General features: G+C 45.9%; 11 protein-coding genes across 11 annotated transcripts; 5 read left to right on the top strand and 6 right to left on the bottom strand.

Annotated features, from left to right (window-relative positions):
* Window positions 1–92: 92 nt before the first annotated feature.
* Window positions 93–1139, bottom strand: SPPG_03379 (40S ribosomal protein S23). The gene is made up of 4 exons (XM_016751649.1): window positions 1071–1139; window positions 815–976; window positions 364–490; window positions 93–284 (listed from the first exon to the last, which is right to left on the bottom strand). The coding sequence occupies exons 1-4, from the start codon at window positions 1076–1078 to the stop codon at window positions 144–146; spliced, it is 438 nt and encodes a 145-aa protein (XP_016609620.1). The 5' UTR covers window positions 1079–1139; the 3' UTR covers window positions 93–143.
* A 113-nt stretch (window positions 1140–1252) lies between these two features.
* On the top strand, window positions 1253–2005 carry SPPG_03378 (uncharacterized protein). Its single transcript, XM_016751648.1, has 2 exons — window positions 1253–1664; window positions 1728–2005. The coding sequence occupies exons 1-2, from the start codon at window positions 1289–1291 to the stop codon at window positions 1925–1927; spliced, it is 576 nt and encodes a 191-aa protein (XP_016609619.1). The 5' UTR covers window positions 1253–1288; the 3' UTR covers window positions 1928–2005.
* Window positions 1880–4037, bottom strand: SPPG_03377 (uncharacterized protein). Its single transcript, XM_016751647.1, has 12 exons — window positions 3987–4037; window positions 3779–3911; window positions 3683–3707; window positions 3496–3610; window positions 3348–3431; window positions 3206–3265; window positions 3076–3144; window positions 2865–3011; window positions 2582–2800; window positions 2364–2527; window positions 2237–2305; window positions 1880–2180 (listed from the first exon to the last, which is right to left on the bottom strand). Exons 2-12 carry the CDS (start codon window positions 3837–3839, stop codon window positions 2060–2062), a joined length of 1134 nt encoding a protein of 377 aa, XP_016609618.1. The 5' UTR covers window positions 3840–3911; window positions 3987–4037; the 3' UTR covers window positions 1880–2059.
* Window positions 4038–4144: 107 nt separating this feature from the next.
* On the top strand, window positions 4145–5185 carry SPPG_03376 (coatomer subunit zeta). The gene is made up of 5 exons (XM_016751646.1): window positions 4145–4307; window positions 4405–4549; window positions 4621–4768; window positions 4831–4908; window positions 4972–5185. Exons 1-5 carry the CDS (start codon window positions 4287–4289, stop codon window positions 5114–5116), a joined length of 537 nt encoding a protein of 178 aa, XP_016609617.1. The 5' UTR covers window positions 4145–4286; the 3' UTR covers window positions 5117–5185.
* On the bottom strand, window positions 5097–5889 carry SPPG_03375 (ribosomal protein L11). Its single transcript, XM_016751645.1, has one exon. The coding sequence runs from the start codon at window positions 5848–5850 to the stop codon at window positions 5401–5403; it is 450 nt and encodes a 149-aa protein (XP_016609616.1). The 5' UTR covers window positions 5851–5889; the 3' UTR covers window positions 5097–5400.
* Window positions 5890–6017: 128 nt separating this feature from the next.
* Window positions 6018–9248, top strand: SPPG_03374 (uncharacterized protein). The gene is made up of 13 exons (XM_016751644.1): window positions 6018–6271; window positions 6333–6615; window positions 6674–6743; window positions 6813–6928; window positions 6990–7145; window positions 7219–7303; window positions 7364–7803; window positions 7861–8005; window positions 8087–8283; window positions 8350–8497; window positions 8550–8638; window positions 8697–8968; window positions 9029–9248. Exons 1-13 carry the CDS (start codon window positions 6051–6053, stop codon window positions 9114–9116), a joined length of 2310 nt encoding a protein of 769 aa, XP_016609615.1. The 5' UTR covers window positions 6018–6050; the 3' UTR covers window positions 9117–9248.
* On the bottom strand, window positions 8967–10912 carry SPPG_09111 (uncharacterized protein). The gene is made up of 8 exons (XM_016757266.1): window positions 10766–10912; window positions 10560–10701; window positions 10415–10447; window positions 10299–10354; window positions 10027–10222; window positions 9824–9955; window positions 9552–9752; window positions 8967–9487 (listed from the first exon to the last, which is right to left on the bottom strand). The coding sequence occupies exons 2-8, from the start codon at window positions 10560–10562 to the stop codon at window positions 9404–9406; spliced, it is 705 nt and encodes a 234-aa protein (XP_016609614.1). The 5' UTR covers window positions 10563–10701; window positions 10766–10912; the 3' UTR covers window positions 8967–9403.
* A 4-nt stretch (window positions 10913–10916) lies between these two features.
* SPPG_09110 (DNA-directed RNA polymerase core subunit RPB5) lies at window positions 10917–12157 on the bottom strand. Its single transcript, XM_016757265.1, has 7 exons — window positions 12037–12157; window positions 11888–11967; window positions 11712–11816; window positions 11566–11647; window positions 11360–11499; window positions 11175–11291; window positions 10917–11100 (listed from the first exon to the last, which is right to left on the bottom strand). Exons 1-7 carry the CDS (start codon window positions 12109–12111, stop codon window positions 11073–11075), a joined length of 627 nt encoding a protein of 208 aa, XP_016609613.1. The 5' UTR covers window positions 12112–12157; the 3' UTR covers window positions 10917–11072.
* A 107-nt stretch (window positions 12158–12264) lies between these two features.
* SPPG_09109 (mRNA splicing protein SMX2) lies at window positions 12265–13115 on the top strand. Its single transcript, XM_016757264.1, has 5 exons — window positions 12265–12341; window positions 12447–12511; window positions 12588–12619; window positions 12683–12733; window positions 12801–13115. Exons 1-5 carry the CDS (start codon window positions 12310–12312, stop codon window positions 12849–12851), a joined length of 231 nt encoding a protein of 76 aa, XP_016609612.1. The 5' UTR covers window positions 12265–12309; the 3' UTR covers window positions 12852–13115.
* On the bottom strand, window positions 13013–14695 carry SPPG_03372 (NADH dehydrogenase [ubiquinone] flavoprotein 1, mitochondrial). Its single transcript, XM_016751643.1, has 2 exons — window positions 13328–14695; window positions 13013–13258 (listed from the first exon to the last, which is right to left on the bottom strand). The coding sequence occupies exons 1-2, from the start codon at window positions 14654–14656 to the stop codon at window positions 13136–13138; spliced, it is 1452 nt and encodes a 483-aa protein (XP_016609611.1). The 5' UTR covers window positions 14657–14695; the 3' UTR covers window positions 13013–13135.
* Window positions 14696–14800: 105 nt separating this feature from the next.
* Window positions 14801–18385, top strand: SPPG_03371 (uncharacterized protein). Its single transcript, XM_016751642.1, has 17 exons — window positions 14801–15225; window positions 15287–15821; window positions 15952–16005; window positions 16069–16191; window positions 16244–16357; window positions 16427–16552; window positions 16618–16742; window positions 16807–16896; window positions 16962–17021; window positions 17087–17245; window positions 17300–17404; window positions 17462–17543; window positions 17600–17662; window positions 17741–17829; window positions 17889–17988; window positions 18047–18117; window positions 18182–18385. Exons 1-17 carry the CDS (start codon window positions 14890–14892, stop codon window positions 18248–18250), a joined length of 2301 nt encoding a protein of 766 aa, XP_016609610.1. The 5' UTR covers window positions 14801–14889; the 3' UTR covers window positions 18251–18385.
* The last annotated feature ends 127 nt before the right edge of the window (window positions 18386–18512 follow it).

Genomic DNA, 18512 nt, shown 5'->3' with positions numbered 1-18512 from the left:
CAGCTTACAGTAAGTGCACATTGGTGTCCTTGAGGGTTGTGGCCTAAGAAATTAAACTGTATCTTGCACTTTGACCTGTTTCAAAAGCTGTAGGGTCGCGCATGGATCACATATATTGAACGATGTACAAGCAAATGCAGAGTTTAAGAACGGGGCTTCTCCTTCTTCTCCTTGTACAAGGCAAGGAGAGACACACCGGCAACCTTGACGACCTTGAAACGTACACCAGGAATATCACCGACGGCACGACCCTTCCGACCGAAACCAGCGATAAGAACTTCGTCCTAATACAACATAAAAGGAAAAAGGTGGATCAATATCCTGTATATGATCCGCTGTCAACACAATATCCAAATAACGTACGTTTTCCTCAATGAAGTTCAAACAACCGTCGTTGGGGACGAAGGCGGTAATCTTCTTGCCGTTCTTGATCAACTGAGCACGGACACACTTACGAATGGCAGAGTTGGGCTGCTTAGCTTCAACACCACTATGAATAGGAAGATAACAGTCAGCTAATGGTGTCAGTTCTTGTAGTCGCCAACGCCTTCGTCTTCCAGTCCGGCTATCAGCTTGCAGCCTAGACGTAGCACCGATCCATCTCCGAAGGATTTCTCTCCTTCGCCTGCAAGAGGTCCCAACCGATCTCCTACTCATCCCAACTCGCTGTGCACACTACAGCCCTTGCGCTGGAGTAGCCTGCACTATCTCTGCCATGCCCTTCGTTGCCTCGTTAACTTCCCCTACTTTGAATCCCTTATCTCGTTCTTCCCTCAAGCCCCACCGTTTCTACCATACTTTGATCCAGACTCACATTTTCTCAAGGACGATACCCTTGGCGTGCGAAGATCCACCGAAGGGAGAGGACTTATAAGCGGTACCAAGCGCTCTCTTCTTGTACTGCTTGTCCGCCCATCGGTTCTCACGACGGGTGGTCCGCAATTTACGGGCGGCTTGAAGTCCACGAGGCTTACCCCTGAGGCAGAAAGGCAAAGCACCGATTAGTTATTCACATTCCACAGAGCATTCTCCTGCAGGTGTTAAGCATTGGTACAGTCGCCGATACGCACTTCCCCATGTTTGAAAATGTATCTACTGGGAATCGGACCGGAAAGAAGGAAAGGTCGTCCGCGGTGGTGGCAGGTGAGAATATGCAGAATGGAAAAAAATGTCACATGCAATCTGGAGAGGCACAGCATGGCACAGCTACACACGCATTTGTTTATTTTTGGACTTGTTTGAAGTTTGCACCAAAACCAATTAGCATTTCCAACCTCTAAACATCGTCATGCCCAACAATAAGAAACTCAAGCTTTCAAAAATAAAGGCCTCTGATAAGGCTCACCCGTACTCACGGAAAGCAGTCCAAATGCGACGAGCCATAAATCGGCAAGATAAACTCGTTAAGCAAAAGTCGGCTAGTGACGAAAAGAAAACGAGAACAGTTGAGCGAATGCTGTGGTTCAAATATGCACTTCCAGAGGACATAAGCATAGCCACGAATGAATTGGTGCACGACATAATAGAGCAGTACATTGCGCGAAACGAGGAAGAGATTGCGGAGATTAGGGGCAAACTGAGGCAAGGGCGACCAAGACCGTCCCGGTTGGACTTGCTTGAGAATCTAAAATCGAAGGACGAACAAGAGTACATCAATGGTATTGGTAGGTGATCAATGAAATTATAACTGGTCATTTTGAAAGAGGAATTTATGACTTGTTTTGTAGAAATACCGGTGCTAACTGATGCGAAGAATGTGACGATCTTGAGATCATGGGAGGGTGATTATAATGGGCTCGGTCGCATAAAAGTCGTCGTAGTTCGACGGCCTGTTTCAACAACGGATCCCGTTAAAGGGGCGCCAACAGAAGGAGCGCACGTAGCAGATAGTATAAGTAGCATAACGGGAATGCAAGTGGACGAATAGAATGAAGATATCCCAGCATTTTGTGATGCTTTTCATGATTACTTCGCCTGGACACGTATTTCCATTGATAACTCACATCTTCAATTCGTATGGTACAGTGAAGAATACTAGACTGACGTTACATCCCGTATTTCATCTTTCGGGGGTAAATGTTCGTAGATTTCGTAACACATCGGAGGCTATGGAAGGGATAGCTTCGGAGGATACCGAGTCCGTTGCCATAAGAATGTAAAGTTTATGAACTCCTTCCGATCTATGAGAACATGTTCAGCAACACTCAGTGGACAGCGGTCAGACGATGCAACTAACCTTGCATAAAAACGGTACTGGTCCCGGGTGATAGAAAACTCTGTGACGCCAGGTACACGCAGGCTCGCACTGGAAAAGCGATCTGTCAAAATGTCCGATGAGATCAAAACAGGAAGTAGAAAGATACCTTGCATCAGAAAAAAACGCCCAGAAAGACGACAGAATCTCCCTCTGCTGCACGTCCGGGCCAGGTCGAAGTTGTGGGAAAATGGTACATCCGGTTTTGATATTATGGTACAACATTGCTAGTGTCTCTCGCTTTGCAAACAGGCGAAGAAGTACTGGTGGCTCCTAATAGGATGTTTAGTACGGGTATGCCGTCAATCAATGGTTTTGATAATATACCTCAGTTGGGATTTCGAGTCGGGACTGAATAAAAGATATGCGGAATTCTTCAATCTTGCTTTGAAGCGGTGCGAAAGGTTTGTCTATATACGCCATAACAACGAGCACATAACTTTGGAGCCGAATGAGGTATAAGTTTTGCCAAGCGCCGTGACAATAAACAGGGGTAAAGCGAACGGAGTTGAAGCCCAGAGGACGGGCTTTGTGGTATTGGAGTATCTTGAAATGCGCGTCAATGACAAATGATAACAGTAAAAGACTGGATAATTGATTGCACACCGACCATTCTGGTCTCATGAAGGCCAAATCGTGAATACAGGACAGAATCACCGAGTATCAACATAGTGCCGTTTCCGCATACTCCTTCCTGGCTTTCCAGGAATGTTAGAAGCTTATCGAGCCGCTCGCATATCTCTAATTCAAGAAAGATCTACGAATTATGATAGTGAGCCAATGCCAGCTGGCATTGATATTTGTGAGCACAGTGGACTCACCTGGTTGACACCATTGACAACAGTGCTTGGGTCTTGCGCGACCTTCGAGAAGTAGGTCGATATAATGTCCTGTCATATCAAAATCAGAAACGAATGTCCACATTTCATCCATTTGCAAGGGCGAACATACTTGTGCTCCTTTCAAGTCAAAGAAGTCTTCGTCCCAATACTCATGTGAGCCAAAAAGAAACTATATCAACAGAAAGATGAACAGTCTGAAATCTATCAGTTATTTCAACCATGCTAACCGCCTTATGGTTTAGGTCACATACCTCGCACATGGCGCCAACATCCCGTAGAATGGATTGAATTATGGTGCTGCCTGTCTGCAAGTCACTATGCGCTACGAATACGAACTGCGTAAAGCCAGTTATATTAGTTACTTTCCCACTCATTCAGCAAGTGGAGTTACAAACATACGTCGCCAAATTCTTTGTATAGTATCCTTCCTTTTAGTGAAATAACCTCGCGGATGTCCTCTCCAAGTAGGGTGCGGGCGAAATTCGAGACAGACGAAGAAAAGCCGACCACCAAGCTAGCGAGAGAGAAATAAGTTAACATTTAATGTATTCCCTTTCCGTCTCTCAAGCAAGAGGTTCACACTTACCTCTGATCAAGGGCATCTCCATGAACTACAGGGATCAATGTGTGAGCATATTGTGTTCGCATCTGATGAATAGCTATAAAGCTACTATCTACCCACAATTTTTTGCAAAGTATGTCCTTCCTGACTTGTGCAAAACGAAGAAATTACGTAGCGACATAGCTGCAAGGAATAGCCTGGCCGAAGAAGGATGTAACCTGAAAGCCTTTGAAATGGGGTGTATGCCTCAACCCTATGCGACCACACAAGCACAATGAGGCTACAGAGTTCCTTCGCCAAAGGTGACCATTTTCAAAGCTTTGCCCACCTGTGCTAGTTCTAGAATCTTGAAGGTGATCTATGATTCCAGCCCAAGGACTGCTGGGAAAAGGTGTGCAGAACGCGCTCGCGACTCGCAGACCCAACGACGCGTTAGTCACGTGAACAATGAAGCCAGAGCCGCCAGGACGGCAAGAGTCGACCAAACCTCATTTCGTAAGTACGCTCCTGCCCGAATTAGAGCTGTGCAGTGAATTCGTGGCATGCGCTAACTGGCCGCTAAGATTAGAGCGCATAACTCGTTACGGTAGCAATTTCATCTCGTTACACCTTCACGTCATCTCAAAAGATGGTAAAGGCACAGGGAACGGTAAGGTCGAAGCCTCCAAATCTGACATTTTCATGTCCGGATCTGTCTTTCTCCTGTAAATGGCCATGGAAATGCTAATGAGGATGTGCTTCTCTAGAGTCTCTACACGACTAAGGGCGTCATCATACTTGATAGTGAAGGCAAACGGATGCTTTCAAAATACTACACGAATGACTACCCAACACTGAAAGAACAGAAAGTCTTCGAGAAATCTCTATTTGACAAGACAAGGAAGAGCTCCAGTATGTCTCTCAGTGGAATGAAAAGCATTTAGTAATCTCAACTGCCCTTAACCATTCTGTTTGTTCTGCAGGCGAAATCATCATGTTTGATAACCAAATTATCGTGTTTAAGAACTCTATCGACGTATTCATCTACATTCTGGGATCTGCCGATGAGAACGAGTTAATTTTGAGTCACCTACTATCGTCCTTTTACGAGTCGCTATCAATCTTATTGAAGTATGACATCGTACATAGCAAGGATGATGAATAGATATTAATGCGTTTATTACACATCTCAGGGGCCAAGTTGAAAAGAGAGCCATTTTAGAGAGCTTTGACGTAGTTGTTCTTGCGCTTGATGAAACAGTAGACGGAGGGTACGCATCTTATGTTCAGTTTACACTACGCAACCACTAAATCGTTCTTCTATTTGTTAACAGCATTATTCTGGAGTCGGATCCAAATAACGTGGCCTCCCGGGTAACTAAAAAGGGAAGCGAAGCAGACATTCCGCTTTCGGAACAAACTGTGACGCAGGTGTGGCAGAGGGCACAAGAGCAGTTGGCGCGATCGTTACTCAAATAGATCTGGATATATCTTATTGTCAAGACTGAAGATGGCCAAGGCCTTTTGGGTCATGTCCGCATTATGTGATGACTATGTGCCAGTACCCGCCTATCTAAACCGACTGGCTGACCAGTGGTTGTATCTGATGTTACCAGCCTTCGCCAACCTTCACGATATAATCAGAAAACATGCCAGATCGAATCGACGGCAGCCTGACGACATTTGCGAACAATGCACACACACAAGAACCAAGCATTAACGGAATCAAAATATGCTTCGACCGGTCACTAAACCCTTTCATTCTAGTATACAACTTTAAGCCCGATTCCTTTCGCTGTCCCAACCACCCGGGACGCAACCTCTCTAAGTCCCGTCCCCCGAAACGCTGGATCCTTGCTTTTTATCTTTGCAATTTCGTAAATATGTTTTAAACTAACTTCACCCACAATTACGTCCCCGGGTCTTGAGCTTCCTTTTTCTACACCAGCCGCTTGTAGCAGTAGCCATGTTGTCGGGGGGTTTTTCGTTATGAAAGTGAATGTTCGGTTGGGTTCAATTGTAATACTCGTAGGAATCGGAATGCCCGGAAGCAATTTTTTTGTTCGGTCGTTGAAGGCTTTGCAAAAATCCATTGATTTTACACCACGTTGACCTAGCGCCGGACCAACTGGTGGTGAAGGCGCCGCCTTGCCGGCTGGGACTAGAAGACGGAGACTTTGAGCAACGGCGGCTTTTGCTCCGGCCTTGGACATGTTGGAGATTCGTGAGCAAAGTGTTAATGCAGTTGCAGCACTCTCAACTTCAATTGCGTTGTCATGGAACGTTTGGTGCAACGCAAAGTGACTCGCAAGCCTGATCTGACCTCAGCAATCACGTGCTGTTCGAAGGACCGGACTTACGCGCTCCTGGATTGGCTTGCTTTGGCCGACGGGAATGTGATGAATGCAACACCATGACGAAGCCTTCACTGACTGTTACGCTGGATGTCGTTGTACGGGGATCCGTTGAGGAAAGGATACAAGCTTGGGTCGATTTGCTGGACCTTTACCGAACCGCAGACAGAGACGGAACCGACCCTGGACCTTTGACTGAAAACGAGATCGCTGACTTGATCTTGGCAATTGATCGTGATCTGGCGCCGCAGGAAAAAAAGGATGCGACTGACGATGCCTTGTGAGCATTCTGGTTCTTGCGTTTTGTCATTTTTTACTGAGTCACCTGACCCATCTTGCAGGGTCCGAGGAGCATTGCGCTGTGCAGCGTTATTTCTTCACAGGGGACACTTAATACCAGGGACAACAAGAGAACAATGGCGGGGAATGCTCCAAGGGATCTGTAAACATATTGTGAAGGAGCGAAATCCAAAACTCACTTGTTTAGGGGTGTGGTGCCTGAGTGTCCAAAGGGTGGAGGACGACGAAGTATTAGCGGAGATGGGACCTGCCATCATCGAGGCTTTGATGGCAGCGATGAAGTACGTTGGAACTGTGGAGGTATTGCCAATTGAGCTATTGAATGTAAGTATGATTCCATTGGATATAGTCAGCGTACATTCTGCTAATTCAACCTGTTAAGGCACTGGACAGGCTTTTCAAGCGAGTCCCAAAACTAGCTCCAGCAGAGTCGCGTAACTGGGTAGTTCCAGGTATGTGGCCCTAAACCAACATAAGGCATACTTTCCTCACAGCGACACTGAACATCATTTTACGAGTAGTGTTAGAACTAATGTTCTCGAGCACCGCACGGATTGCAGACGCGGCAAATACCTTCTTTCGAGCTGCAGTAGAATACTTTGTTGCCCTGCGGAAAGAGTGCGAAATGCATATTAAAGTATGCATGTGTCTTGTGCTCGTTAAGCCTTTGAGAGCTGACAAAATAACGGGAATCTTAGGCATTGACAAATGAGAAAGTGGAGACCCTCATCGAAATCTTGCGAAACAACATCGACCATACAAATGTCTACAACGCATGGGGACATGTTATGCTGATGTTGGGTTCAACGCTGCATCGTACTCAGCATTTGAATGCCCTGTTGCAAGTTGTGGAGGTTAGTCGGTTTGCCTTGCTCTTGCTTACATGACACACTCTTGCTAAGTCAAGTGGTGGGGACGTCTGTACAGAATGGATTCAATTCGTCTGTTCCCGCAAACCGTCTTTCCGCTTTCCGAGTTTGGAGAAGATTGATTATCAACTTCGCTCAGAAAGGTATAGATCAAATTTATGAGACGGACACTAAGCCCTACTCAAAGATGCCCAATCTTGCAGACCATCTCATTCACGATAAACGAGTCAAACTTGTGCTATTACCTCTCTTGAATGGATTCAAATACGAAAAGGCAGCGACGGTCAGAATGGAATGCATGAAAACATACGTCTTTCTGCTCGTGCACCTGAGCTATGCGACCGCACTGCTATCCTTCACAGAGTCAACAGTGCTCCCTGTCGCGAAAGAAATCAGAAAGGATCGACGATTGGTGGATGTGTTTTTGACGGCCGTTATTATAAATGTTGTTGGAAAACTGCACACCGTACCTGCAGACTTTGATTTGCGGCAGTCACTATCATACATGGATGAACCAATGATAGGTCCTTATCTACAACACATTGTTGCAAATTTACCATCCGGCGAATGGTCTCTGGCAGACTACAAGGTGTTTCTGTATATAATGGAAATGGCGATCGATCGCTGCAAGGTGTCGAAACAGGTACCTCTCAACATGTTGGTGGATCACAGAAGTATGCACAGTAACATCAGTCTATAGCTTATCCCGAAGGTGCAACTCCTGTGGGAACATGTGGTCGCTTATGTGAACGATTCCATAGCTGACCATGAGCGAAACCTCAGCCCATTAGTAGACGCAATATCTTTCCTATGGAAAACCTCTGTCAAAACTGAGCTCACTGAATGTAGGTGCACAGACTGCCAACATCACTTGAAGAAGTCCATGGTGAATGGAGCTGCCGATATCTGATCGTTTTATAATATAGTCTCAAGGAAACTTGCTGAGATGTTCCGCATCGAAATACCTGAGCCCGCTGGTCGTTTGGAAGCTGAGCAGCAAGAACTTCAATATCGACATGCCAAAGCGGTAGTTAAAATGGCTAGCAAGCTTGTGAAACTCCTAGAGATAAAAGGCTCTGGACGGAAAAATATGCAACTTCTTCTTTCAGATCTTGCTGCTCAGGTACTTTGACTTCAGCCAACGGGGGTGTGCATTGTACCAGGCTCAGATATCCTTCGTCATCCACAGTATCAAGTTGCGGAAGATGTATCGCCCATTGAGAACCAGCATCGCAGAACGCAGACTATAATAAATCGGTTGTCAAGCGATGGCCATCATTCTTCTCCCAGAAAGGAGAATCTAACTGATCTTCCTAAATCTCACGGAAACTCTGAAGGTGAGAAATCAGAATCATCAATGTCCAATCACTAGCTAACACTAGGAGTTAGGAGATCTTATGGAATACGTGCAAATAACAGACAAGAAAAAAATGGAGATGCAAGCAAAGGACGAACGCATTTTAACTCCAAGACAAATGGTACGTTGTCAGGATGGCAGTTTCCGGGGCGCTACATCATGACTGAAGCCATTCACAGGAAAAGAGGGCGGAGCGTGAAGTGGTACCCGCTGAGATGTATGAGACAATGGATAGATCACAATCGCATTCCGAAGAGATGAAGACTCCAACAGCTAGCGACAAGGAACTGGGCCGGAACACCCCACCCGAGCGTCCAATAACAGTAACGCCTGTATTGAAACGGAAAAGATCTGAGGCTGATGCTCCAGACCAAGCAGCTTCATGGGGATTCATGGACCATTTGACGTCTTTGAAAAAGTGTTCAAAAGAGTTGGAAACGATGGATGTCCGGTAAGCCCTGAGTCGGAATCTAGTAGCAATTTGCGTCCTTGTTGAATATTTTTCATATAGCGAGCTGCTTCAAATCCAACGTGAGCTCCACAATCTAATAGGAGACGTGCTAAGGATAACCAGTGATAGAAATTTATCACAAACTTAATAGTGGACCAGCAGATACAAGAACCTCGTTCATCTGTACAGATAGCAGGAAGTTTACATGTAGATAACTTAGGATATTGGCGGTATTTTGTGTATAGAAACTGACAAAATCACGATTTGAATCAAAACCTGACCTCTGGGAAATATATCATTGATATGTGAAAATTGCCATGGTGAAAGTTGCCAGTTTTAGTAAAGATATGTACACGACCAGAATTAGGTCCAAGAGTGTTTACGAGCGTTCGAGCTATCGATGATCCTTCGTTCCATATACGGTGCGAGGATTTATCATCCGCTGGGTGCAGGTGCTTCTAGTTCAGCGGTTACAAGGTTTCTAATTTTTGGAAAGAGCATCTTTTCTTCCAGCTGATTCTGTTATGTGCTCGTGTGTGAGTGACTTGTGTTGGATCGTCCAGGAGCCTTTCCGATGCCATACCTGTGCCCATACCAACATCTTCAGCAATGACGGGAGTTTTGGATCCTTCTCTTGACATTGTGCTGTCAAGATTGCTGCATTGAGTTCACTTGCCGTCTTTTGTCGTTGTGCATGGTCCAATAGGTATCCAACAGGTGACACGCTAGTGTCCTCGAATGCTAGCAATGCCATTGTGCGCTCCAGGTCCTCAAGAAATTCCGGCTGCATTTGATAAAAACGTACAGTGTTATCCTAATGTTCCGGATTGAAGAGTATTATGGGCAAGATCATACGTTTTCTTCCCCTCGTGGCGCCAATTCTTCCTGCGCGAATTCGATGGCTTCTCCTACTCTTCCGTCTCGTATGAATTCGATCAACCGTTGCTGTTGCAGGTGGAAGTAGAGCTTTGGATTTGTGTCGAGTATCTGGATCATGGATGATGAGTCGGAAAGTTGTTAAATCGCGTAGAAGTCAAATGTGCACTATATCGCAATACCTCAGGATCTAGGTCATTGACGCGTTCGATAGCGTCCTCGATATCTCCAGACTGTATCGCATTTCTAATATTCATGCGATCCTCTATCGACGCAAGGTCAATTCCCGGCTGTAGCCCAGATTCTCGACTAAATTTTTCTGCCGCATCTTTATAGCCTTCGATGACCAAATAGTTCATGATGAGTTTGTTGAGATCTCTTCAATTAAGAGCATATCGCGTGAGCGCGTTATCATACGACGCAGTGTCATCCAAAGTATCACCATCACACATACTGCTTGCTAACTTTCACTTCCGCCAATTTTCGTTCCCATTCTTCAAGGCCAATTATCTACGCGAGAATCATCAATATCAAAAAAGTCCATCCGAGCCGTGCCGATAGACGGCCCACCTTCTTTGCTCCATTGTTTTGGTTTGTAGAAGACTTTGCGATTGCATAGCATATCAAATCAAGTTAGAAGCTGATAATGTACGTTGCACTGCTTCCCCAAACGGTATCGTTACATGCCGTGTTGAGAGTGGCAAAACCAACGTACCATTTGAGGGTGAAATACAGCGGTAATATGCTGATCGAATGTCCGTTAGAGTAAATAAGCAGTAATGCTGTTGCCGCATTCAATGAACTGCTCAACGCAGAAGAGAAGTTATCTCCAGGACGCCACCCCTAGCACACAACCGCTTACAATTGCAAGAGTTAGTCATCTACACACGCGAGATATTTGCAGGCGGTGTCACTAATTACCAACGAGAGTAGATCCTTTTGTAGATCCTCTCAATTGAGTAGACGGCGATGTTGATGAGGAATAGAATAGCTCCTTACGCGTCAACCCAATTCTGGCTTGCTCACGTGGTACCGTTCGTCCTCTGCTTACTAGTATGCGACCTTATGTGACACTTTTATCATTTGGGTAGGCTGAGGTCTTTCCATTCCCAAGTCGAATTTGTTTTTTATTTTAGATCGGACACAGCCGATATTGGTGCGGTTACATACAAAATATACATTGGCTTCAGTAACGGCAGCTTGCGCATAGCTGTCAAGACAGAAGCAATTAAAAACAATATCTATAGGTGACGTATCTGTATAGCGTTAATAGATCGCACATTAGCCAATGAATACAAAAAAAAGAAATTGATCAGGGAGGACCACTTACTTTCCAGCGGTTTCACTCGGTCGGATAATTTTGACCACTTGTCCTCTTTTCATGCCATAATATTTCGCAATCGGATCGGTCGGATGTATACGTGGCAATTGAGCTTCTTTGAGTCGGCTAATAAAGAAGCAACAAAGTATCAATGAGCTTCCTCATTGCGATTTCAAAGTGCGAATGCTACTGACTATCTTTCCAGCAATGTCTTCTTTTCACTATCTGAGAGAACTTCGTGTTCAGGGACTAGGACGTGTTTGGTAATATTGACAAGCAACTCTGATTCAGCGAACTGATCGATATTATATTTCGGTGCCATCTCTTGAATAACCTGGAGAGATGTGCCAATATCACTTAGTAAGTGAAGAGTCAATTGAACACTACCAGAATGCCATACCTTTTTGGCAGATGGAGTCATTGTTTTCGGGATTACCACAATGGCTTTGAAAATATTTTGTGTTGCCATACGCTCCGCAATTCTACAGCAAGCAAGAATCAGCTCGATCATATCGTCTTCTGTAAGGTCATCTAGAGGGAGCATACTTTTTGATAGGCTTGATTCCCACAGATTCATCCTCTGCGAAGAACACCAGAAGGGAATCACTCGGTCGGTCCTCCATTGTAACCAAGAAAGTCATAGAGTGGCGGCTAACATATCAAAGCACCGTTAACTGGACTGCTCCATCCGTACAAAATCGGTTCACTTTCTGAAGACATACTCTACAACACCGCCTTTTACATAATTCATTTTGAATTCATCCAGTGGTATTTCAACATCTCTTTGAGCCACCACGTAACCCTTCAAAGATAGACCGTGAATCGCAGGCATTTAAGTGGGAGTCACTCCAACAACAGAACCAGTACCTACCCGATCCCTGACCATTTCATTCACTGTACGAAACACTCGCCATAATCTGGCTGCTTCTCGGTCACCTCCGTCCATTATGGTAGGTGACTGTGATCTGTGGAATAAAAGGTGTCGAAATCTCAGTTGCCTTGTTTGCTGCCATTCAACTCAGATCCCATTTTCTCACGTGATACAGTGTTTCCATAGAAACAACGCATGGGCCAAGTTCGTACGGGGTGGATGTGACGACCCGTACGAGCCCACAGTACTGCATCTGGTAAAACTGTTTGCATCATGTCCAAGGCACCAACTCCAGAATTGAAGAAGTGAGTACCCATGAAAGCGCAATACCTTCAGTATAGTCCTGCTCCCCCTTTTCGCCTGCGTGTAACTTTACGAAAACTGATCTCTAACTTGCCCTTTCTGCGTAGGTACATGGACAAGAGACTGTTCATCCAACTGAACGGAGATCGTAAAGTTACTGGAATTCTTCGTGGTAAGCTAGCCAACAGAATAATAAGTGCATTTGAAGTCTATTTTTTAAGATGTAACTGATTTCTTTATTTTCGCAGGATTTGATCCTTTCATGAACTTGGTATTGGAGGTGGGCTTTTGGTCTCTTGGTGGTCAACTCGGAAGTTTTGTATTTATATTTCATATCCAACAGGATACTGTCGAAGAAGTTTCCGAATCCGAAAAGCGTGAGATCGGGAGTGTGGTCAGTACTTGGCAGGAAACCTGGATAGATTACATGAGGAGGTGCTAACAGTACCTTTTTCCACCAGGTCATCCGAGGAAACTCTGTTCTCGTTATGGAAGCATTAGATAAAATATGATCGCCGTCTATTACGCTGCTTGAGAAGAGCATGTAGATAATGTTTGCTTCGTCGTATTTGTAGAATATTGAAGTGTATTATTGGTTCACTGCGACTGTTCTAGTGGGTAGCGGATAGTCGAGATTCTGAGGGCAATGTGCGCTATTTCGATAGGCATATGAGGCTAAAAAATACTGGTCTCTGGCATGGCTAGCACGTCATTGACAGGCAATCCGAGCAACGGATGATACAATATTCATAATGTATTTTGCGATGACAACTCTATCCACTCTTCATATCCCCTCTCAAGCTTGTGCCGCCACAGGCTCTTCAAGCCGCCGACGCGCGTGGAACTCATCAATCTTCTTTTCAATCTCCGGGCGGAAATGGCGGATGAGACCTTGCACAGGCCAAGCCGCTGCGTCTCCCTATGTAAAAGAAGTGTTCACGTTAGTATATACAGTAGCCATTCCATGTATCGACCAGATGAAACCCACCAATGCACAAATGGTATGCCCCTCAATCTGCCTACTAAGCTCCTCGATCATGTCAATCTCAGCCTTCTTCGCGTTACCGGTTTCGAATCGTGCCATCATGTTGGCCAACCAACCCGTACCCTCACGACATGGTGTACATTGTCCACAACTCTCATGCTTGTAAAACGCACTTAGCCTTGAGATCGCCTGCACCATATCGGTACTCTTGTCCATGACAATCACCGCTGCAGTGCCCAACCCAGACTGCGCATCACGAAGAGAATCAAAGTCCATCAAAACTTCCTCGCAGATCTTCTTTGGCAGAACAGGAACAGAAGAACCGCCAGGAATGATACCTAAAAGATTATCCCATCCACCGCGAACACCGCCGCAATGCTTGTCAATGAGGTCTCGGAGGGGAATAGACATCTCCTCTTCCACAGTGCAAGGTTTGTTCACATGACCGGAAATACAGAACAGCTTAGTGCCGCTGTTACGGGCACGGCCGAGACCTGCAAACCATGAACCTCCACGACGCAAGATAGTCGGCGCCACAGCCACAGTTTCCACATTCGCCACAGTTGTGGGACAACCGAACAATCCCACGTCGGCAGGAAATGGAGGCTTCAAACGAGGTTTTCCCTGCTTTCCTTCAATGGATTCAATAAGAGCTGTTTCCTCTCCGCAAATATAAGCTCCAGCACCACGGTGCACATATACATCGAAATCGTAACCAGAGCCGCATGCATTCTTGCCAATCAAGCCCGCTTTGTAAGCCTCATTGATAGCTTCCTGAAGATTGGAGGCTTCGTTGTAGAATTCACCACGGATATAGATGTAGGCTGCGTTGGCGCTCATCGCGCGACCAGCCACTAAGCAACCTTCAATAAGCTTGTGAGGGTCGTGGCGCATAATCTCGCGGTCCTTGCAGGTACCCGGTTCTCCTTCATCTGCATTTACCACCAAGTATCGTGGACGGCCATCTGGACCCCCTGGCTTGTTCATGAATGACCACTTGAGGCCAGAGGGGAAGCCAGCCCCACCTCGTCCACGCAAGCCTGATGTCTTCATCTCGTTAATGATCCAGTCATGGCCTTTCAAGATAATTTCCTTGGTCTTGTACCAGTCACCACGCTTGAGTGCACCCGCTAAGCGAAAGTCGTGCTTTCCGTAAAGGTTAGTGAATATGCGGTCTTCATCGCTGAGGTTTCCGTACGTGCGGTTAGGTGATGGGTCAGGGGCAGCAGTTGCAAAGGTTGCACGAGGCTGAACGGAGCGCGCAGCGACAGCTGTCGCGGTCAAAGATGAGCGCTTCAACGCCGACACTGTCAACTGCTTTGTTGCAAGCATGGTACGCAACGGCTGTCGGTGATGACTTCGTTCACCTCAACTAACTGGTTGCCTCGATGCGGGTGAACTTTCTCAATGTCACGTGATTCACTGGGTCGTGGCGCAGCAGAGCCCGCTTGATCCGCCTTGTCAATCAATCGTGTGGAGATCTTGCATGGGCTGCCGATCTTGGGACAGGAAGCGTTTAATGGAGCGTGGCGACAGAGTGGATTGACTGTGTGATATAGTGGACCATGGAGCTCACCGTCGTGGATATAGCGGATGAATGCTTGGAGAATGTTCTGTGGCTCCCAAGAAGTTGCACTTTCAACGGAGTGCGAGTTAAATCTGGCCATATTTTGTGCCTGCGTGTCAAGGCTTCTGAAGAGAGACAGCATGTAGCTGCAAAAGTCAGATTATTCAGTCCCGGAAGCGATATTTCTCGCGAAAACCTTAAACATATATCGTTAGCGTCATCAACAGCCGCAGCGTGCACTGTATCACACTGTGATTGTGTTCTATCTTCCTCACTTTCAAGAGCACTGCGTACCTCCAAAGGCGAGGTTCTAGTAGTATCACACCACCTTACCGTAAGTGATCATTCTAACTACCATACCATGGTGACGACTTATGCGGGATTCTGAACACCAGTCCGCCTCCGTGCCTCGCGCAAAGCTTGTCAGATTAACAATGGCTTGGCGTACGCATTCAGTTGGTCAATACAAGCGATCAGTATTGGATCACCGTCGCCTGAGTGGAACAGAAATTGGGCAGGCCTTGCTTGGCGAATATGCAACCGTTGGGCAAAGTCTTACCCTTTTGAAGAATGGTCACCAGATCTCAGTCATAGTCGCATCAATAGTACCATTTGGGGATGGGCAGCTTCTGGAGTCCCGAGTCGCCAAGCTGAATGAAGAAACTGACTACGTCTTTGAGGAATCGAGCTTTTGCGTGAGTCGCGCGCGCGCGCGGCTAAAATCTTGCGATATCTGGGCTCCAGCAGTATGCGGGCAGATAGCAGGAGTGGATGCAACAGTCAACCTATTGATAGAACGATTTCACTGCTTTGTCAACAACATTTGTAATCCTACAAACCTGCACAACTTGGCTCCAGCTCTCACAGCTGGTGTCCTTTTGAGCGGGAGATCTGGGACTGGAAAAACGAGGTTAGCTCGAGCTTTTGCTGGTAAGACTGTCATTCTTTATATAGCGTATAATAGAGCAAGAGAGATGGTTAAGCATGTAGATAGTTGTGTGAAGAATCATTCGCAATTTTGTCACCTCTCTGAAATATTGATGCTATATATCACAAACAGAAAATTCTGGCGTTTCTTGGAACATTGTAAACTGTGCGGACTTTCTCAAATTCAGTAGGTGGCTCATTTGCGCGACCATGATATACACAATAGAATAGACTTTTAACAGTAGTTCAGGTGAAGGAGATGCGGAACTTTACCTTCATAGCATGATCAACGTCCCCGTTGAGGGCCCTCATATAGTGGTTCTCGATGACTTGGATGCTATTGCCTCAACTGGGCCGAAGCAGGCGGCACAGGGTACGTTTACCATTTCTCTTTGTACCGTGTCCCCACTTACTTTTCCCCCTAGGAATGGCCAGACGGATTTACGCCGTCCTCACGAGCTTGCTGGACCCAAGCTTGTCCTCTGCTCATCTTTGCACCGCCCTCAATGACACGCCTAAGGGCGGTGTGTTCATAATAGGTGGGTTCTCGAAGAGCTTCTCGGTTGACCGAAATATGGGCTATGGCATATCCTCACGACATCTCATAGGTGTAACCAACCGTCTGCACAATTTGGACCCCGGTTTGTTACGATCCGGTCGGCTCGATCAGGTCCTGGAAATGGATATCGTGGATGCGCGGCAGAGATATTCAATATTACGATACCTATGCAAAGGTTCGGATGTTCAGAGTGAACCACTTTTTACATCGTCGCCTAAACTGTGCAGACAATGTATCCAGAGTTACCAATGGACCCGAATGCCAGCGACGATATGCTGCGGTCGGTCAGCGAAGCCACACATGGATTTGTTGGAGCCGACTTGGAAAGTTTATGCCACACTGCTTTCATGCATTGGCAGCGGAATGTATGTATATGTTATGATTTTCCGGCGCACCTCCCCAAAGCCGGCGCTCATCAATATTCGAAAGACGGAAACGCAAAAACATATCACATTGGACCATTTTCTATTGGCTCTGAAAACAGTCAAACCGGCGAATCTTTTGGAACTCACCGCTCAGGTGCTTATGCATTTTGACGTGCGATTTGCGACACAGAATCCTAATGACTCTGTTCCATGTACCAGGTCCCGAAAAGACACTTTTCAGACCTCTTTGGTTTGGAGGATGTGATCAAACACGTTCAGGTGCTAGTTCAATTTCCCAAGCGTTCCTCCAGCATACTGCGAAAACTCATCACCAATATCTGCAGACGTCTGTCCTGCGTCCCTTCAAGCATCTCGATCGCTATGCCGCGCTTGGAATTAATCCTCCAAGGGGCGTCCTATTGCACGGACCTGCCGGGGTCGGCAAGAGTGTTCTCAGCTATGCTCTCGTCCAAGAAGCTGGATTTAATTGTATTTACGTTGATGTAGGTCACTATGTCGCATTTGCCATTTTCTCTAATTAGTAACGATTGTAATAGGGTCCCAAAATAAGATCAAAAGTCGTTGGTGAATCTGAGCAAAATATTACAAAAATCTTTGCTCAGGCCAGATCTAGCGCTCCATCCATACTATTGATAGATCAGGTATGCATGTATGGAGACCATGACAGGTTACTGGACTATTAATCACTCTGTAATCAGATTGACATGCTTGTTCCCCGACGCGGGATGGACATGTCCTCCGAAAATACAGGCGAAAGGATTGTCACTTGTTTTCTCACTGGTACATGTTAATCTAACGGCATTCTCATCTCATCGTTGCTAATCCATCGTCATTAGAGATGGACGGGGTTTTGTCCAAATCTGCAGGAGCCGATAACAGAACAGTGTTTATCATCGCAGGTAAGTTGCGTTTCCATCCACGATGACTACGAGTTTATCCTTTTGTCAAATGGATGATTTATATCATGCATGGTCTAGTAACGAACCGCCCAGATGTCATTGACGCGGCAATCCTGCGGCCCGGTCGATTAGACGAGCACATTTACATACCGCCTCCCAATGCAGAGGTATATTCCACTGTAATCGTTGATCAAGTCCTTCTCGTGTTTGATCTGCTGTGTGATAGGCGCGACATAAAATATTTCAAGGATTTTTGTCACGGATTCCCAATAATCTGGAGACCACCGACTTATGTCATTTGGCGCAGTTGTCAGATGGTTATACTGGTGAGTTGTACGGAACCCATATATGTCCATGGACGACTCTGAAACCAGATTCTTTAAGGTGCGGACATTGAGAATGTATGTCGAGAGGCGGCGTTGTCGAGGTTAAGAATAGATTTAACGAGTGAAATGGTTGGTTCTGCTTCTCCGCTCATGGTTAATGTGAACAATGTCCTCAATAAAGCTCGCTACCTAGATTGGCAGAGAGGATCTCCTCGCTGCAATGGAGAGTGTAAGAAGAAACATGGCCAGTTATCCACCGTGATTGGTCATGTTAGCTTGTTATCACTCGAAGAATATTTAATCCGGGATATTAGACGGAGGTTGAATCAATACATATTGAGATGCAGTATTTCATAAGAAGAGTATTTTATTGATGAGAATCTATCTTACTTCTCCAACTATTGATAAGATTTTTACTTTATCATATATGCGTATCAAGTGGAATAATTAATTGCTTGGGTTAATCAACTGTAAGAGACCTGAACAAACACAGTTCAGAGAGAATACCCATTAAAAGTTCACAA

Source organism: Spizellomyces punctatus (assembly GCF_000182565.1).
Source record: "Spizellomyces punctatus DAOM BR117 chromosome Unknown supercont1.5, whole genome shotgun sequence".
Classification (NCBI taxonomy): Eukaryota; Fungi; Chytridiomycota; class Chytridiomycetes; order Spizellomycetales; family Spizellomycetaceae; genus Spizellomyces; species Spizellomyces punctatus.
This window is presented reverse-complemented; position numbering and strand designations above follow the sequence as displayed.

Excerpts from the sequence above, each read along its gene's own strand:
- SPPG_03379 (XM_016751649.1), bottom strand. Across the intron at positions 491-814 it reads GGTATCGTCCTTGAGAAAAT|TGGTGTTGAAGCTAAGCAGC; the intron begins GTGAGTCTGGAT and ends TCCTATTCATAG. Across the intron at positions 285-363 it reads TGAACTTCATTGAGGAAAAC|GACGAAGTTCTTATCGCTGG; the intron begins GTACGTTATTTG and ends ATGTTGTATTAG.
- SPPG_03378 (XM_016751648.1), top strand. The coding sequence starts at position 1,289 with ATGCCCAACAATAAGAAACTCAAGCTTTCAAAAATAAAGGCCTCTGAT. Across the intron at positions 1,665-1,727 it reads AGAGTACATCAATGGTATTG|AAATACCGGTGCTAACTGAT; the intron begins GTAGGTGATCAA and ends CTTGTTTTGTAG.
- SPPG_03377 (XM_016751647.1), bottom strand. The coding sequence starts at position 3,839 with ATGTCGCTACGTAATTTCTTCGTTTTGCACAAGTCAGGAAGGACATAC. Across the intron at positions 3,432-3,495 it reads TATACAAAGAATTTGGCGAC|TTCGTATTCGTAGCGCATAG; the intron begins GTATGTTTGTAA and ends GGCTTTACGCAG. Across the intron at positions 3,145-3,205 it reads TTGACTTGAAAGGAGCACAA|GACATTATATCGACCTACTT; the intron begins GTATGTTCGCCC and ends TTGATATGACAG.
- SPPG_03376 (XM_016751646.1), top strand. The coding sequence starts at position 4,287 with ATGGTAAAGGCACAGGGAACG. Across the intron at positions 4,769-4,830 it reads TCGCTATCAATCTTATTGAA|GGGCCAAGTTGAAAAGAGAG; the intron begins GTATGACATCGT and ends TACACATCTCAG. Across the intron at positions 4,909-4,971 it reads GATGAAACAGTAGACGGAGG|CATTATTCTGGAGTCGGATC; the intron begins GTACGCATCTTA and ends ATTTGTTAACAG.
- SPPG_03375 (XM_016751645.1), bottom strand. The coding sequence starts at position 5,850 with ATGTCCAAGGCCGGAGCAAAAGCCGCCGTTGCTCAAAGTCTCCGTCTT.
- SPPG_03374 (XM_016751644.1), top strand. The coding sequence starts at position 6,051 with ATGACGAAGCCTTCACTGACTGTTACGCTGGATGTCGTTGTACGGGGA. Across the intron at positions 6,272-6,332 it reads GATGCGACTGACGATGCCTT|GGTCCGAGGAGCATTGCGCT; the intron begins GTGAGCATTCTG and ends CCCATCTTGCAG. Across the intron at positions 6,929-6,989 it reads AGTGCGAAATGCATATTAAA|GCATTGACAAATGAGAAAGT; the intron begins GTATGCATGTGT and ends CGGGAATCTTAG.
- SPPG_09111 (XM_016757266.1), bottom strand. Across the intron at positions 10,223-10,298 it reads GAAGTGAAAGTTAGCAAGCA|AGATCTCAACAAACTCATCA; the intron begins GTATGTGTGATG and ends TCTTAATTGAAG. Across the intron at positions 9,956-10,026 it reads TCAATGACCTAGATCCTGAG|ATACTCGACACAAATCCAAA; the intron begins GTATTGCGATAT and ends TCCATGATCCAG.
- SPPG_09110 (XM_016757265.1), bottom strand. The coding sequence starts at position 12,111 with ATGGACGGAGGTGACCGAGAAGCAGCCAGATTATGGCGAGTGTTTCGT. Across the intron at positions 11,968-12,036 it reads ATGAAATGGTCAGGGATCGG|GGTTACGTGGTGGCTCAAAG; the intron begins GTAGGTACTGGT and ends CTATCTTTGAAG. Across the intron at positions 11,648-11,711 it reads GGAATCAAGCCTATCAAAAA|AATTGCGGAGCGTATGGCAA; the intron begins GTATGCTCCCTC and ends TGCTTGCTGTAG.
- SPPG_09109 (XM_016757264.1), top strand. The coding sequence starts at position 12,310 with ATGTCCAAGGCACCAACTCCAGAATTGAAGAA. Across the intron at positions 12,342-12,446 it reads CCAACTCCAGAATTGAAGAA|GTACATGGACAAGAGACTGT; the intron begins GTGAGTACCCAT and ends CTTTCTGCGTAG. Across the intron at positions 12,620-12,682 it reads TCATGAACTTGGTATTGGAG|GATACTGTCGAAGAAGTTTC; the intron begins GTGGGCTTTTGG and ends CATATCCAACAG.
- SPPG_03372 (XM_016751643.1), bottom strand. The coding sequence starts at position 14,656 with ATGCTTGCAACAAAGCAGTTGACAGTGTCGGCGTTGAAGCGCTCATCT. Across the intron at positions 13,259-13,327 it reads GGCATACCATTTGTGCATTG|GGAGACGCAGCGGCTTGGCC; the intron begins GTGGGTTTCATC and ends TCTTTTACATAG.
- SPPG_03371 (XM_016751642.1), top strand. The coding sequence starts at position 14,890 with ATGGAGCTCACCGTCGTGGATATAGCGGATGAATGCTTGGAGAATGTT. Across the intron at positions 17,022-17,086 it reads ATGTGATCAAACACGTTCAG|ACGTCTGTCCTGCGTCCCTT; the intron begins GTGCTAGTTCAA and ends CAATATCTGCAG. Across the intron at positions 17,544-17,599 it reads TGTCACTTGTTTTCTCACTG|AGATGGACGGGGTTTTGTCC; the intron begins GTACATGTTAAT and ends CATCGTCATTAG.